The sequence below is a fragment of the Microtus ochrogaster genome, linkage group LG8, assembly GCF_000317375.1.
Source record: "Microtus ochrogaster isolate Prairie Vole_2 linkage group LG8, MicOch1.0, whole genome shotgun sequence".
Classification (NCBI taxonomy): Eukaryota; Metazoa; Chordata; class Mammalia; order Rodentia; family Cricetidae; genus Microtus; species Microtus ochrogaster.
Genome location: NC_022033.1, coordinates 17,346,512 through 17,364,796, shown reverse-complemented (window position 1 = coordinate 17,364,796; position 18,285 = coordinate 17,346,512). Strand labels below are relative to the sequence as shown.

At 39.8% G+C, this 18,285-nt stretch overlaps 1 protein-coding gene across 3 annotated transcripts in view; it reads right to left on the bottom strand.

Annotated features, from left to right (window-relative positions):
- Chd6 (chromodomain helicase DNA binding protein 6) overlaps window positions 1-18,285 on the bottom strand; it is a 171,419-nt gene that overhangs the window by 59,095 nt on the left and 94,039 nt on the right. For all 3 annotated transcript variants that reach the window (XM_005362986.3, XM_026787117.1, XM_026787116.1), the window contains 3 exons: window positions 15,406-15,661; window positions 13,865-14,075; window positions 9,820-10,015 (listed from right to left, as the gene is read on the bottom strand). In XM_005362986.3, the coding sequence (XP_005363043.1) occupies window positions 9,820-10,015; window positions 13,865-14,075; window positions 15,406-15,661 (663 nt within the window). The remainder of the gene's footprint in view (window positions 1-9,819; window positions 10,016-13,864; window positions 14,076-15,405; window positions 15,662-18,285) is intronic.

Sequence of the window (18,285 nt, the reverse complement as noted above, 5' to 3'; positions counted from 1 at the left end):
GCAGGCAGACAATGCAAATTAGAAGCACTCTACAGAACAGCCAGCTATCACTCAGTAAAAAAATCGAAAAAAAAGAGAAACTTGAGATGATCCAGATTAAAGGAAGCTAAAGAGTAAGTGTAATTGTCAATCTTGGGTTGGATCCTGGACTGGGAGACTGATAAGTTATAAAAGAGCAGGAAAGAAATGAAACATTATTTCAATATTGACTAGGTGATTAAAGAGTAATGCTCTTATTTTCTGATTCTGAGAATTACACTATGGCTATAAAAGAGAAGGCCCTTGTACATATGGAATAGAGACCCAGGTGTTTAAAAGGTAAAAGGACCTACGCTCCTAACATATTCTTTATTGAAATGTGTGTTTCAGAGAAAAAGAGAAAACTGAAAAATGGGCAAAAATAATAAATAGGACAAAATGCAAACCTACATATAAAATCTGGGTAAAAGTTTATCAGAATTGAAAATAAAAAGTATATAAAAACTCAAGTATATAAAATATATACAGAGAATTTCTTGCTGAGGCTATGCTGTCTACCTAATACACAGAGAGACCCAATTCTTAATTTTGTTTTGAGCTGGATGTGTCACCACACACATGAGAGCCCAGCTCTTGGGAGAGAGAAACTGGAGGATTATGAGTTCAAAGTCAACCTTTGCTCCAAAAGAAATCTAAGGGCAGCCTGGGGTACATGAGACTCTGTAACAAAACAAACAAACAAAAAAAAAAACAAAACAAACAAACAAAAAAAAAAACAACCAACCTGATGGGATAGAACTAAACTCAAGAAACTTTGGAAAATAACCTATTCTTTATTAATTACTTTTTCTAGAAAACATATTTTTTAACAAAATGTTGATCAAAAATACTATCCTGAGAAGATTTGATTTTTATGCTAGACATGAGTGACTAAGTTTGCCACTGCAATGTGACCGAGACATCTCTTTGCCAGAGAAAGAAGGCTACAAAGAGCCCCAGAACGGGCTGGGTTAAGAAGCCTGATTATGGGAGACCACTTCCTAAACATAACCCCTGTAGCACAGATACTGAGAGAAACAATTAATAAATGGGACCTCCTGAAACTGAAAAGCTTCTGTAGAGCAAAAGACATGGTCAACTCTGAGATTCCATCTTACACCTGTAAGAATGGCCAAGATCAAAAAGTTATGTTAGAGAGGTTGTGGGGTAAAGGGAATACTTCTGCATTGCTGGTGGGAGTGCAAGCTGGTACAGCCCTTTTGGATATAAGTGTGGCGATTTCTCAGAAAATTAAGAAACAACCTTCCTCAAGACCCAGCAATACCACTTTCGGGTAGATACCAAAAGGATGCTCAATCATACCACAAGGACAACTATGTTCATAACAGCATTGTTTGTCATAGCCAGAACCTAGAAACAACCTAGATGCCTCCCCACGTAAGAATGGATAAGGAAAATGTGGTACATTTGCACAATGGAGTACTACACAGCACAAAAAAATAACGGCATCTTAAAATTTGCAGGCAAATGGATGGAGCTAGAAAACATCATACTGAGTGAGGTAACCCAAACCCAGAAAGACAATTATCATATGTACTCACTCATAAGTGTATTTTAAACACAAAGCAGAGAAAATCAGCCTAAAAATAACAATCCCTGAGAACCTAGACAATAATAAGGACCCTAAGAGAGACATACATGGATCTAATCTACAAGGGAGGTAGAAAAAGACAAGATCTCCTGAGTAAATTGGGAGCATGGGGATCATGGGAGAGGGTTGAAGAGGAGGGGATAGACAGGGAGGGGAGCAGAGAAAAATGTAGAGCTCAATAAAATCAATAAAAAAAAGAAGCCTGATTATGGATGGATAGCTACAGAATAAATAGTGTACGTGTCAAGAGTGTTTGTGTTAGTGTATGTACATCTATTTCCTAGTTCTGTAGACCCAGAGGTTCTAGCAGGAGCTATATTCAGTAGCCAGATCTAGCTTTCTGCTTTTACTTATTTGCGTATTTGAAAGAGGCCTTACATAATCCAGGCTGGTGTCAAACCTGCTATGTAATTTTCATAATTTTCTGTCCCTAACTCCCAAGTGCCAAGATTATGTTTGGCATCAGACCTCGATCACTAAGCACTTTCCTCAAATAAAAAGAATAGGTATCTACGGCTAAATAGCCAATTCCAAGACATTGTTAGGAAAAATGTCAACATGAGACAGAATATCTTGTCCAAGAAAAAGCACTCAGATGATATGGTGGGATATATGGTATGAAGGCAGCAGTGAGAACAGTGGGTCGTAAGATACATAGACAGGTGCATTGACATTTGTGGAGTTCTAGCTACTCAGGAGGCTGAGACTGGATTCTCTGAGCCTAGGAGCTGTAGGTCAGCTTGGCCAATGCAACAAGACCTAAACATAAAACAAAACAAACCATCACCAGCAAAATAAAAAACATAAATAGCCATGAATACCTAGCTAAATAAATGGGATATAACTAGTATTATTCCTGCTCAAAAAACAGAAAAGAAATGTTAGTTACCATTAGCCAAACATTATGGTAATTCTGACTGAGGGCAAGTTTGCTGATGGAAGTTAGTATGAGAATCAGTGTGTTTGTAAGACCCTAAAATATCTACTCATAAGATACTCAACTAATTTAAAAGAGTAAAAACTATTTTATAATTGAGAAGTTTGGCAGACAGCATCTGAATCAAGTCCAAATCACATCACAAGCAAATGGACACATGATATCACGTGCTCCAACAGGATACGTGATAAAGACACTATCATGTCTATGATTTTCTTGCTTAAAATGCTTAACTTACATCTAAGAAAAAACTGGGCAAATACAAACTGACAAACCGAGGGAAAAACTCTAAAAAGCTTGTCAATACCTTTTACGGTCATGGTCCTGGAAGTAAAGAAAGACAAAGGTGCTGTCACACACTGGAGGACGCTGAGGGGGCGCGACTCCTGATGGAATGTGATTCTGCACCAGGAAAAGCTTCTCGTTCATGGGAAACTGAAGGAATACAAACAGCCTGTGGCTTCATTAGTAATGCTGTATCTGTGTTAATCTCTTGGCTCCAGTAATTCACTATACTACAGTTTGTCAGATGTTAGCACCACAGGAAGTTACGTGAAAAATAAACCGAAACTCAGCATTTTGAGACTTTTTAAAAGCTCAAAAACCAATCTGTACAATAATGATAGAAAATATTTAAAGTGATTCTAAAGTCCTAAACTTAAGGCATATTTGGGAAAACTGGCTTCTGTCACGTACACTGTTTCCTAGCTCCCTCCACAGGTAACCATTTAAAAAATTACACAATGAGGACTACTGAGAACTCAAGAACAATGACAATGGGTTTTTGATCCTACTGCATGTACAGGCTTTGTGGGAGCCTAGGCAGTTTGGATGCTCACCTTACTAGACCTGGATGGAGGTGGGTGGTCCTTGGACTTCCCACAGGGCAGGGAACCCTGATTGCTCTTTGGGCTGACCAGGGAGGGGGACTTGATTGGGTGAGGGGGAGGGAAGTGGGAGGCGGTGGTGGGGAAGAGACAGAAATCTTTAATAAATAAATAAATTAAAAAAATTACACAAACTGCTTTTTGTGTTTTACTTTTACCTTTCTTTAATCAGGGACAGGGGAGACAAACATTACTAGGCCACTGAAAATAAATGTTAGCATTTAAGACCAGCCTAATCTATATACTAAGTTCTGGGTCAGGCAAAGTCAACACGGGGGCTCTTGCACTCCTTCAATATAAATAAATGCTAGCATATACACACATTTTTATTTTTTTTATTCAACAATATATCAAGATAGATTCCATAGCAGTCTACAGAGATATTTCCCCATTCTTTGTTCAAAGTTAAGCATGGGAAAAAATAGAATTTATGCCCTGGCAATGCTGAAGCATGAATGGGTAGGTCGTATAGGCGGTTATGTTGAACTTGTCTATATTGAGTTTCATGGTCTAGATCGATGAGGAACAACTGACCAGGTCTCTTCCTCAAGAGGGCACCAGATCTCATTACAGATAGTTGTGAGCCACCATGTGGTTGCTAGAAAGTGAACTCAGGACCTTTGGAAGAGCAGGCAGTGCTCTTAACAGCTGAGCCACCTCTCCAGCCCCAAAGTTAAGTCTACTACAGTTTATTCAGGTTTCTAATGATAGATAACTGACTTGGTTGATTTTGGCTGTTCCATGCGTCAGTATATTTAGGGACAGCAAATCTTTGTTCTATCAGACTGGGAGATTTGGTGGATTAACTCTGGCAAATAAAGACAGTGATCAATGGGCTGACAAGATGGCTCAGTGGGTAAAGGCATCTGTCACCATGTCTGATGACCTCCAGGATCCCATAGGATCTGGCCTTCACTGTGGTGCACACTCCTGCTGTGGTGTATATCCTTCACCCCAATAAATAAAAATAATGAAATTTAATTAAAAATAAAGTGATTAAGGTAAATAATATGGCTTTTAGGACACAGTGGTTCTCAACCCTCCTAATTTGTGATCGTTTAATACAGTTCCACATGTTGGGGTGACCCCAACCATAAAATTACCATCATTGCTACTTCATAGCTGTAATTTTGCTACCGTTATGAATCGTAATGTAAATATTTGCATTTTCTGACATTTGAGAACTGCTGACCTAGACGGTAAGTAACTCTGCCTTGTAGTGGTCACTAAGCACTGACACTATTTTTTTTTTCCTGGCTTTTCTGGCTTGAAAGTAACCACAAAAGGAAGCTGAATAAGCATTCCAGACGAAGGTCTGGAAGAGGAGTGTGACAGACACACTCGTGCTTTTCTAGCATACACATCCCCTTTCTTACTCATGCCTAGAACCCACTTTTATATACAGGGCAGAAATGGGCTCAACTAAGAAACATACATATTCCCAGCAACGGCAGGGTTGTCCGATCCAACTAGGAGATTGAACAGTCTACAGAGTTATCTACGAGTTCTGTGAGCCTATACAATACGTCACACTTGACTGCCTTCTTTTTCCTGCCTCAGGTTAAGACCAAGATTTTAATCACACACATGGAGGTTTGTAGGACAAAAAGCAAGCAGGATCATGGGTCTCTGACCACAATGAAGATTGTCTCAGACTCCTCACCTCTGGGCTGCTAGTTAACCAAGAAAAACAAGCAGCAAAATGGTATCAGCAGACAAACACAATGCTCTCTCTACCAAGACCATTTACCTGAAATGGCACAGGATAAGCAGATCTTGTCGTATTTAAGAGACTTGTCATTCACAGGCAAACACCCATAATGAGGGAGAGAGAGAGAGAGAGAGAGAGAGAAACCTGACTTGTCTGTCATTATATGATCAAATCTCAAAGTATTATTTTCCTAATCAGAACTTTCAAATACAAAAGAAAGAAAGGGAGAAACATTCAGAAGAGGACAGCAATTGTAGTGGGGCCCAAATGAGATGCATCACAAGGGTACAGAGTGGGATCTCGGGAGTGGGACACAGTTATATCTTTCACACCTGGGAAAAATCACAGAGCTCTGATGTTCTGCATGTTTTGTAGACTCACAATTTGTTCTTTGCTTTTTGAGCCATCTGAGGTGAACACAGGCCGGATGCAATGCTTTAGGAAAATAAAACAGCCACAGATCCCAGTGCTTTCCATGCAAACAAAAGGGTACAGCTCAGTCACTTAGCAGTGACAAGTTATAAACTCATTCTGCCCTCATTTACTATTGTCAATCTCAAGTATAAAGGTCGGAAAAACCTTACATTATGCCTTTTACCATTGTGTAAAAATGAAATGGATGTCACAAAAAAACAAAACAAACAAAAACCAGTTCAGTATGGTAGCTCATACCTACAATTCTAGTACTCAGCTAGCTGAGGCAGGAGGATTTTGAGTTTGATGCTAGTAGGGTGAGACCCTGTCTCAAAACAACTTAAAAATTCCCAATAAAAACCCAAACGCAAAGCTATCTTTTCCTTTTGCCCATATTCTCTTCTGAGTTAGCACTTCTATTACATTTTTAAAGTGTGTTTTCCTTATCACTTTAAATTATACTTGCTCCTTAATGCACGCACAATCACAGGTTAAAAAACAACTCACAGTCCCAATTCACAAACTCATAACTAATTCAACCACTTTGAGCACACTGCTGAATTTCCACCTTCCAGTCTTGGGTATTATGTCGATGCACTGCCATTTTCTCCTAAGGCTCTGGGATTCTGTACCCACAGCCTGCTTACTGCAGTACTGGAAGAGCACCCATCTCTGAATACTGACTTCGTCTCTGCCACTAGCAGGCTTACATGGCATCTTCCATTCTATAGATGGCTGTCAATCGAGTTGGGTGGGCAAGTTTAGCCAAGACATGAGGATGTGCATGTGTAGGAGTCACTGAGCCAAGTTCTGTCAGTATCTTCAGACTTTTGAAAGTCAATGTTCTGATCCTTTATTGTTCACTTATGTCTATTTCTGAACTGACCCCAATCAGGGAATGGGAGCAGGATATGATTTACTGGACAAATCAGACTTCAAAACAGATAAAGGAAATAACAGATGATATTCAATAACAATGTCTTATGAAGATCTAAATTAAAAAATATCCCTAGCCAGGCATAGCAGCATAGGACTTGAAAGGAGGAGCAAGAAGATCTGGGCTCCATGCCAACCTAGGTTATGTAGTAAGACTTTTGTCTCACAAACCAAAACCAAATCACCTCTCCCTCTCCAGAAAACAATCAGAGGGCAGAATGGATGCACAGTAACAATGAAAAGCCTAAAGGAAACAGGATTAATTTTTGATGCTAAGCTGATTTTCCAGAGACTGGAGGTCTATTCTCCAGCCACAGAAGCTGATATGTCCAGAGACCTGCCTTAAAGATGTGCTTAGCACTACAGAAAATGATGAGAAATGGGTCCTAGCAGGGGAAGATTAGGTCAGGGTGGAGATGTCCTTGAAGGGGATATTGGGACCAGCTACTGCTCTCTGCTTCCTAGCTACCACGAGTTGAAAAGGCTGCTCCCCCAGGAGCCTGGCACCATGGTGTGCTGTCCTGCTGCAGGTCTGAAGGCAACAGGGTTAAATAATCATGGGCTGTAACCTCTGAAACTTGAGTTAAAAGACACTCTGAGATGATCATCTTATATTTGTTTCATTAGCAAATTTGCCTAGTTCAGACTCATGCTTGCTTTACTTTCAAGGTCCTACAGGGCTCCATTTGGAATCAGTTAAGAAATTATCCCTGCAATGAAACCTTCTTGGTGTGTCCTGACTAGAAACAACTTTGGACTGGTCCAGATATTGCCATATCGATTGAGAACACAGTGAACTCTGGAACTCTGCTAAAATTTCACTATGACAGAGGTTAAAACCTGCTTCAAAATGGGCTCTATTTCCCATAGTTTGATATTTATATGGCAGTATAGGTGGTATTCCCTCAACCCATTCCTAGATAAATGCTTATGACTAAATCTATTTCCCAAGGGCAATAACCTCAAAGAATTGTTGATGATTCATTTATTAAAGATATTAATGTGTTTACATAAGCAAAACATACGGAATAAGAATAGCACTTGGGGAAGTCTAGTAGTTTTTCAGTAGTGCTAGGATCTCTTATTTTAACCACCTTCACAGGTGATTTAGTTGCAGTCTTGGCAATCACAAGGAGGTCTGAAGGTCAAGGCTCCAGATTCTCCCCTACTCTGTATATACTCCATGTATAAGGGCAAACATTATGAAGAATGAAAGTATATTTGTACATATGGAGATTGCACTGTTCTGTAGGTAGACTCCAGTCCATAAAGCATGCAGAACTTTGTTTCATCTCTAGACTCAAGAGACTTAGAACTTGAACCGTCCCTCTAAATATCATTATCACCTTTACAAATTCATCAATCACCTCCCAATAGTCATTTATCCAATTCCTTGCCTTTAAAGTACACAATATTTTTCTTTTTTTTCTTTTTCTTTTGATTTTTCGAGACAGGGTTTCTCTGTATAACAGTACTAGCTGTCCTGGAACTAGCTCTTGTAGACCATGCAGACCTTGAACTCACAGAGATCTACCTGCCTCTGCCTCCAGAGTGCTGGGGATTAAAGGCGTACACCATCACTGCCCGGTTTCTTTTTCTTCTTCTTTTTAAATAGCTAAAGTTTGATGACACGTTAAAAAGAAAAAAAAGAAATTCCTACCAAATTATGAACTCTTAAAAGCTAGACCAGAAGAGCAAGAGTCAAAATCAAACCCTGACCTGGGCTACCATTATTGTGCTGACTCCCTCATTCATTATGTTTTTGTGATGTTTGAGCATACAGGCCGCACCTTGACCATCTATAGTGTTGGTCTTCTTGGTCACTTCATTTAAGCTGAGTGTTAGAGGAATCTCACACACTGAAAACACATGGAAAAACGTCAAACTCTCTAATTTCAGTGCGGACTTCATGATAATTTTTTATCTTTTCCCAATTTTCCAGCAGTCCATATTAAAAACAGCCATCACAAAGTATCTCCTCCTCTCTTCTCAGATCTAATTCTGGACCACTCAACCCCCTTCCTTTAGTTGCTACACATGTAAGTCAATCATCTCAGGTGATTTTACCTCTCTGCTAGATTTGGCATTCCCACTTTTTGCTTTTCTTGGTGTTTTACCTATTCAATGGTTAATGATTACACTCCATTAGGAGAGGTAAGTTTATTCAAAAACTTTTGTCTCTGGCCTTAATGCTTCCAATCTGCTTTCTAAAAATTCCTGTAGGAATGTCTAAACTGGTCACTCATTTTTGGTTTCTCATACTATTGTTCTCATCGACATTTTGCCCTACAACCAATTTAATGTTGAGTAAGCATTGCAAAGGAGTCCAGAGCTTCAAAGCTGCCAAGGGCTCATGAAGCAATCTGTCTAGGGTTTGTGAAGATTGGCCAGGTGCCTGATGCTAAATACTTTGTGGCTTTGGTGGTTTCTGTTGCCAACCTATTTACAGCCACCACTGCAAAATGAAGGTGACCAAAATATACATGGGAATGTGCTGTATGCAAACAAAATTATTAACTAAATAGATGGCAGGCATCAAGGTAATACTTTCCTAACTTTTTGTTTTAAGTCTTTATTTAAAAAGATTAGCTGCAGGGATTTGTATATGCTAGGCAAGTGTTCTCCCACTGACCCATATTGTTCTTCTTCAAATGTTCTTCTTCTCCTTCTTCTCGGTGGCGAAAAGGAGGAGGCAAGATACAACAAAACCCACGTGGCGCGAGGTTTATTGCAGCGTGCGTACAGGTAAAGGGAGCGAAGGGAAAAGAGGACGAAGGGACAGCATTCCAGCTTTTAAAGGGTCCCCCACGCACGCCCGTCAAACGCCACGTTCTGCGCCTGCGCAGCCTTTGCATGGAACGCTAGGGGCTCCTGGGAAATGTAGTTTCCCAGGCGAACTACACTCAGGGGCCTTCTGGGGAATAACACATATCCCTAACTCCAAATTAGGTTCTTGATAGATCAAATATTAGCTTTTGCCTTTTAACCTTAATGTTGAGTATATGTTACTTCTTTAAAAGCTATTTACCATACTTAGCAACCTGTCTTTGATTCTAACATCCCTTCACCAGCACAAAGAACTGACAATAGATTTTATTTATAATCACCAGCTTCCTTTGAAGCCAGGGTGATTAGTGGAAAGGGTTAACACCTACTTTTCATCTAGTTTCTTCTCCTGGCCAAAGCCCTAAACGCTGATACCACTGCACGAAGAACAGCAGACAATCTATAACTAAGCCACATCTGTCATGACATCCTGGAAGTCAGGGCAGCTAACACAAAGAGCAATCATCCTAATGGTTACCTGCAAGTCATTTTGTGGGTTCCAGTCAGAATCAAATATGATACAGGTATCAGCAGCTGTGAGATTGATCCCTAGGCCTCCTGCTCTGGTGCACAGAAGAAAAACAAAGCGGTCTGAGTCTGGCTTACAGAACCGGTCGATGGCTGCCTGGCGCAGGTTCCCCCGTACTCGCCCATCAATCCGCTCATAGGTGTATCTGAGGGGACCCAAATGAATAAAAGCCCAGGTGTTAATCATGGTTCAAAGAACAAACAATCAGAAAGCAAATGACCAATGGTCCAAATCCTCCCCTTCTCAATTTAGACCAAATGACAACAGCTTCAAAGAAATCCCACCCCTACAGAAGAAGTATAGCAGATTAAAATAGCATCAAAAAATGTCTCCCCTGTGAAACAATTTAAAAAAAGCCAGGATGTCTACAAGAGTTAAAATCACAAAATACTGATCCCCAGTAAGTTGTCTAAATAACTTATTCTCATAAATTTCCCAGTTTATACTGCAGAGAATCTCATTCTACAATTTTCCTGGCAAAAAAGCAGATGTCAGCAGTGCTCGTATCTGGACTCAGAGTTCACTTCAGTTTCCAGTGGCTCAGAGTAATTGGAAATGGTAAGGAGCCTGTACTGGCAGACCTGGATTATAAAATGGCCATTTCCACCCTGTCAGTTTTTCAAAACGTTAGATGCACAGAGCAAAACTTTCATGAGTAGAGTCAAATCATAGGAAGGGTTTCTAAGATGTGCTAGGGATAAGAATGCTGTACAAAATGATTTTAAGGTGTGTGACTTCTTTTTGTGCTGCATTTGTCTAACTCTGTGAAGTTGTGACTCTTTATCGTCTAAAACACCCAATGGTCTAATAAAGAGCTGAATGGCCAACAGTGAGGTAGGAGAAAGGATAGGCGGAGCTGACAGGCAGAGAGGATAAATAGGAGGAGAAATCTGAAAAAAGAAAGAGGAGTAAGATAGAACAAGGAGAGGAGGACACCAGGGGCCAGCCGCCTTGCCATACTGCCAGCCACGGAATAAGAGTCAAAAGTAAGATACACAGAAGTAAGAAAAGGTAAAATCCCAAAGGCAAAAGGTAGATGGGCTAATTTAAGTTAAGGAAAGCTGGCAAGAAACAAAGCGAGCTAAGGTCAGACTTTTATAAGTAAAAATAAGCATCCATGTATTTATTTAGGAGTTGGGTGACTGGGGTCCCTAAAAGAGCAAAGAGCCAAAAGAATAAGAAAACAACAAGGGAGCTGGAGAGATGGCTCAGCGGTTAAGTGCATTGGCTGCTCTTCCAGAGGTCCTGAGTTCAGTTCCCAGCAACCACATGGTGGCTCACAGCCATCTATAATGAGCTCTGGTGCCCTCTTCTGGCCTGCAGGCACACATGGAAGGCATGTTATATATGTAATTACATAATAACTAAATAAATCTTAAAAAAAAAAAGAAAACAACAAGGAAGACTAAAGAAGAAGAAGAGGACAATGGAGTGAGGTGGGAGGGCCCCTGCTGACAGATTAGAATGGTTTGGACAGCATGGTGGGGTAAAGGTTAAGAGGATAAAGAACAGGAAATGAAATTGTTCAAGAGACATATTGCTACTGACTATTCAGAAAATAAAACAAAACACAGGTGTTTATGTAGGATACCATGAAATAACAGAGCAGTATGGCTTAACAGCAACCTTTTTTTTTTTCCTGTATCTTTTTATATCCTTCCTACCGACTCCACTGATAATGGATTCTCGACAAGTGAATTTATAGGGGCAAGTTACTCTGGCACCAAACTGATAGTCAAATAGAAGGATTAAGAACATTCTGAGAGGGGGCTGGAGAGATGGCTCAGAGGTTAAGAGCATTGCCTGCTCTTCCAAAGGTCCTGAGTTCAATACCCGGCAACCACAGGGTGGCTCACAACCATCTGTAATGAGGTCTGGTGCCCTCTTCTGGCCTGCGGACATACACGCAGACAGAATATTGTATACATAATAAATAAATATTTTAAAAAAAAGAACATTCTGAGAAAAAGACTGAGCCTGGGGGCTCAGTGGTTCGAGTACTGGCTGCTCATGCAGAGGACCTGGGTTTGAGTCCCAGCAGCTACATGATGGTTCACAACCATCTATAACTCCAGTTCCGTTGTATCTGACATCATCTTCTGTCATCCTTGGGTATCAGACATGCACACAGCACACAGACATGCTTGTAGGTAAAATGTCCATATACATAAAAATAAATAAACCTGAAAAACTGTTTTTAAAGAAAGACCAAGCCATTTAAAACAGCATTCCGGAAGGACGAAATCAACAAATAGGGATAGCAAAGCTAGGACATCACCTGGAGAGGCATGGCAAGGATGGGTTGTGTCCATAAAGCAGAAAGCATTTTGGCAGCTATACCTTAACAATAGTTTTTAAAAAAACAAACAAACAAACAAAAAAAAACGGTATGTGTGCAGAATGGCAGAGACGATTCTCATTCTATCACTTGTTTAGTTTTGAGGGAGTGCTCTCAAAGAACAAACAACTAAAAATGGATTTATATGAACTCTTAAATCACTCTCAACTCTCCCTTTATTTCTGAGCCAGATCTTCTGGCTCTCCCCCCACTTCTGTATGAATCTGGCATGAAATTAAATGAGGACAAAACCAAACTGACAGCTGGAGCAGTAAAGACACTCAAGAACAAAGAAAACCTCGAAGGCTAATAAGTTCGAATGAAGAAAGCAGATACCAGAAAATTTCTCACACTAAACTTCAGTAATTAACCCTCTGTGACAACTGTATTTTGAATAAGATCCCTAGGAATTAATGGGGCTCATCAAGCTGTAATTCTGAGAAACTCGTATGTCAACAAGAAGCAGGTGGCACTCTGGATAAACCTCTAAGGGACTGGATGGGGGTGGAGATGACATGTTTTTGGCACAAGAGTTGTTGACCTCAGAAAACCTGAAGGGAAATGAACAATTTTCTTGTCTGCTAGCAATGAGCAGTTGGAAAACACACACACACACACACACACACACACACGAAACAAAGAGTGAGAGTGTTCATATTTATAACCCTCCATAAGCATGTAACATTTTTGTGTAAAATTCAGTAAGAAATAATCAGAATTAGTCATGGAACATCAGCAGCTGTGCTGTTCTGTTCACTTGGTATCTATAACAGGTTTCCACAGAAGGTTTAGATCCATTAGCTTCCTCCAAGAAGAGAATGGTAGGTCTCAATAATTCTTTCATGTAAATTTCTACCATGGTGCTCAGAGGACTTTCCTTATTATCTAATCTAATTTTGAAGATTAGATTAAAACTTAGCATATCCACAGTTAAATCTGCCATTTCCTTCAGTATTCTTTCTGTGATGTAATTTATAATGGCAAACAGAATCTTCAAAGATAGGAACATGTGCTAAGACAAGTGAGACCTCCTCCAATTTAACTACTTGAGAAGACGTGTAGTGTTAATGCTACTAACTCCAATCACCATCTTTAGATCGCCTGTATATCACAGCGACAGAGAGTCGAAGACAGTGAGAGGAGACCAGTGCAGTTCCTGCACAGGATCTAACCAATCCACAATGCCGGACTTCTCACTTGCACAAGCACAAAAGCCAGGAGTAAAAAGCAGGGTGCCATAGTCAGTGTCACAAAGCCTCAGAGAGCCAATGAGTGGACAATTCTTTCTGAGTTGTTGGCTCAAGTACTTTAGAAACTTAAGGATATCATGCCTTCAATGATGCACATCTACCATACTAGACAATAAAAATGTCCCTACATCATGCTTAATGCTACTGCAATTCTATTTCTTCCAACGGAAGTAAAGATAAACAAGTGTGGGATTTTTCTTAAGCAAAACAGTAACTCCACATTATGAAAGCTATGAATTATGAATTTATTCCAGACAGTTAAACTTGAGACTATCTGGTCCTAAGATTAATAATGGACTTAGTCGATCTTTAAAAGGCATTCCTTTTCGCTAACAGTGACCTTTTGTTGTTGTTGATGTTCAAGCCTACAGTGCTGGGTTAGAGTGCTGAGAAAGGACAGCCTCACCTCCTCTGGATGAGATAATCTTCCAGGATATCGAGACAGCGCACCATCTGAGAGAAGATGAGCACTTTGTGGCCACCTGCGATCAGTTTGGGGAGCAGCTTGTCGATCAGCACCAGCTTCCCGGCCGCCTGGATCATGGCCTGCAGCTGGAAGTCAGAGGCCTCAGAGCTGTGGGCTTTCCGGAAATCTTCCAGAATCTTTTCCTCTGCCCCTGGAAAAGAATGAGCAAAACTATTCTTGAATAAGATGTAATTAAAAGCTGTTCTTTGTTTTGTAGATTCTGGGGAAATAAAGAAAATCCTAATTACTGGACCAGCAGTCAGATTCGGGGTCTGTACCCTTAGCAGTCAGTTTGCAGGGTAAAGTAAAGTCACCTTACTTTAATGAGAACTCCCTCTAGGAAATTCAGAGTTTGGGATGTCAAGTTCTAATCCAACTTACTCAAGCAGAGAAAATCATCCAGAGTTGGCAGAAGACTTTCATAACTTTGTTACTGCAAGATCAGCAAGTCCTCGGGAGGCAGAGGCAGGCAGATCTCTGTGAGTTCGAGACCAGCCTGGTCTACAAGAGCTAGTTCCAGGACAGGCTCCAAAACCACAGAGAAACCCTGTCTCGAAAAACCAAAAAAAAAAAAAAAAAGGATCCAAGTCCCACCACTACTAGGGTTCCTCAAACAGTTTCACCATCTTTCTAAACCCCTAAAACCAAAGCAAAACATCCAAACCCTGGGCCTACAAAGATGGCTCAGTTGGCAAGAGGTTCAATCCTCAGTACCACATGAAAATATGGATATGGTAGCAGATGCCTGCGACCCCAGAATAGGGCAGGAGGTAGAGAAAGGAGACTACTTGGGCTTCCTAGACAGCCAGTCTAGTTGAATTGGTGAACTCGTGGTTCAATGAAAGACCCTGGCTCAAAAACAAGGTGCAGAGCGATTGAAGAAGACAATTGAAGTTGACTGCCACACCTTCTCCAATTAGTCAGAGTGACTAATATGACCGCACTTATACACGAACATTTAATCTCATTGCTGCACCATCATTTATTCAATTGAGTAGCACATTTCTATTCTCAAATGGAAAGTCTGGGTGAAATTATGAGTCATAAGGGCAACAAATAGTTAATGCCACATTCTCTGCTAGGCAGGTCTACAGAAGCCCTGCAAAGGCAGAGTTGGTAGAAGTTATTACATTATTCAGGCAGATCCATCATTCTCAAATACCTCTATTTCATACTTACTAAAAAGAAAAAAATGTTAAGTTTTAGTGCAGTGGTTCTCAACCTGTGGGTCACAACTCTTTTGGGGTTGCATATCAGATATTCTGCATATTAGATATTTACATTTCAATTCACAATAGCAAAATTAGTTATGAAGTAAAAATGAAATAGTTTTATGGTAAAGGGTCGCAGCATTAGGAAGGTTAAAAACCACTAGGCCAGTGTATAAAGAAAACTTAGCATTTAAGGCCTTTGCTCATCACTGGCTTTCAGCAGATGCCCATGCCTGTCCTGAGTTACTGCTCCCTATTGCCCTGACTCACCATTGATCAGGTAGGGGTGGTTGCAGCATTTTCTTAGTTCCATCATAGTATTGATAAGATTGGGCATATTGTGCTGATTTGCGCCTTTGGTCAGGAAGGAAAAGTTTTTCTCCAGGATGGCACGGTAATACTTTTTCTGGATATTGGTCAGTTCTACTTCAATGATGGTTTCTTGCTTGGGAGCAAGGTTCTTTTCCACATCATCTTTCAGGCGCCGAAGCATCATTGGTTTTAAGATAGACTGCAATTTCTTTACCTGTTTAGGAAAAGGATAGCCATTTATTTGCCCCAGTTTGGACTAAATGATCAATATGATATTTCAAGATTCACTATAATCTCTTCAATGTCATCATAGTATTGAGGTCATAAAAATCACATGAAAAGGGGAGCTTACAATAATATCTGGAAGAAAAGGGGAGCTTACAATAATATCTGGAAGAAAAGGGGATCTGGATTCAATTCAACATATATCAAGAATCTCTGTGGCAACCTTTTAACAAAATAAAAAGGGAAAAGAAAGACAACACCTATTCTCTAGGATGGAAGAAACAAAGCTTTCTTGCTCTTTTTCCTACACACACATGCACGGAAATTATAGCAAGAATACTTTGTCTTGTTAGAAAGTACATGTGATACATTAAGAAGAAAGACAGAGATGCTGAAAAGGACAAAGTTAAGAACTAGAGGCAGTTTGAAATGGAGTTATCCTATGCCTTTCAAATAACAGCAGAAGTATTTGTGTTTAGAAGTAGCAGTGTGTGAAGAATTAATGCTGTATGGTAACATCGTGGGAGCTGTCATATTTGGTCCATTTCAAGTCTGGCAGTGTTCTTTGCTAAAATTTGGCTACGTGTCTAAGAGACCACACCTACACAAAGATCCCATTCACTAGACTGTAGAACAAGGTAACCCATTCCCTCTTCCAGGAAGACAATGACAGTGTAGTTGATTCAAGGTCAAACACCCGAATTAACCCACATACAGCTCAAGTGTGATACCAGTAAGATCAACCCTAATAAGAAAACAAAAAAAGGACATGAGAGCACAAAAGAAATTAAGTTCCAAAGTCAAGAAGGGCTGTCTGTTCACTGTTTCTAAAAGGGGCAGGATCTGCTGCAGCACTGCTTCCTGAAGAAACACAGCACAACTTGAGGGTCAGGTAAGGAGAGATACTTACTGAAATAGGTCTTAGACGATGATGAACATGTTTTATGTTGGAAATAGACATTTCTGAGAACTTATATGTACTGCGCTTTAAAATAAAACATTTCTTCTTTATAAAATAAGTCGAATGAAGATTACCAGAGAGTGGGCTTGGGAGATGTTGGTCAAAGGTCATACAATTTTAGTTAGATAGAACAAAATGAAGAGAGCTATTGTATAACATGGCAACTATAATTAATAACAATGTATTCTTGAGGACTGCTGTGACAGTGGATTTTGAGTATTTTCACCACAAAATGTAAGATGATAATGTAATGCATAAATTAAGTAGTTTGATTCAGCTATTTCTATGTGTACATATTTCAAAATCTATGGTATAAAACGCATATACAATTTTTGTGTCAATTAAAAAAATATAATTAAAAATACAAAATAAACCAGACAGCTAATTTTTTTTCTAATATCAACTTTAAACCTGTTTTTAGACTTTAATTTTACTATCCAAAGGAATTTAGGAATGTTGTTCCCCCAATGGGTAAAGAGTTACTATGTAAGAGCCTAAAGAGAAAAACAGTGCTAGCTAATTGTTAAAGGTAGGGACAAATGTCAATCTGCCACATGCTGGGTTCAGCTTTTGCCCTTCACTTGGTTCATACCTGAATCATTTAGAGTATACTATATGCCAGACACTTTGCTGGTCAATACAACAAACACAACTTTGAAGAAGATGTGGGCCTTGTCCTCAAGGAGATCATTGTCTAGGAAGAAGAAAAAATGCATACCACAAATTAAGTGCAATGGGAGAAGAGGATGCATTTCCAATGGTCCAAAAATGGAGAGTGGGTTGGAGCTGGCTTTTGAAGGGTCAACAGATATTGAATGCAGAGGAGGAGAATTAGATGTGATTTTTTTCACTGTTTCCAAAGTCTGAAGTGCATGACAAGTAAAAGCAACAGATTGGAACCACAGTGTATTCACATCAGTTAGTGGCAGTCTTAAACTTTTCTGGTCCCCAAATTCTCTACACCAACACATTTTTGCACCGTTGCTAGATCAATTAGCTTTCTTTAAGAAAAAGTCTTGTAAGACTCCTCTGTTACCGTCTTGCTCTTCAACCTCCATTTCAAGATCTTCCAACAACATAACCATGACTATTCTGGTTTTACTTTGTACTTCGGTCATCCTGTTTCAGCCCAACCAGATCATCTGTCACTACTATATGATTTCACGGCTCTGATTATTCTTCCCCTCCCATGTAGTCACTCTTCTTCACCATTGGGGACCTACTCTCAAAAGATTCTTATATCGTATCCTCTCCTTTGTCATTCCAGACTCCTAATGGGTATGACCCTTCCTTTTACATGCCCAACTTTGCTATTTGTTCCTCTTATAGCATTAAGCTTGTCTGACATATTTTTTTAATTCCTAGAAGAGACTTCTAACAATAATAGATGAATATTTTTATAAATTGGGTTTAATAAACTAGACTGTACTAGATCTTCTAAAGCTGGAGAACTTCAGGTAATTGAAACAAAATTAGAATTATCAGTTACTCCACATATGTGACTGCCTTTTTTCCCTCACACTGTGTAATGTATAACCAAGAAGAGTGGCCCTGGGAACATGCTGCAGATTATGGAGCAGGAAGGATGAAGGAATGAGGGAAGCAGAAGACAACACCATGCTCCTGAGGCCAGAGCTACACACATCACTGAA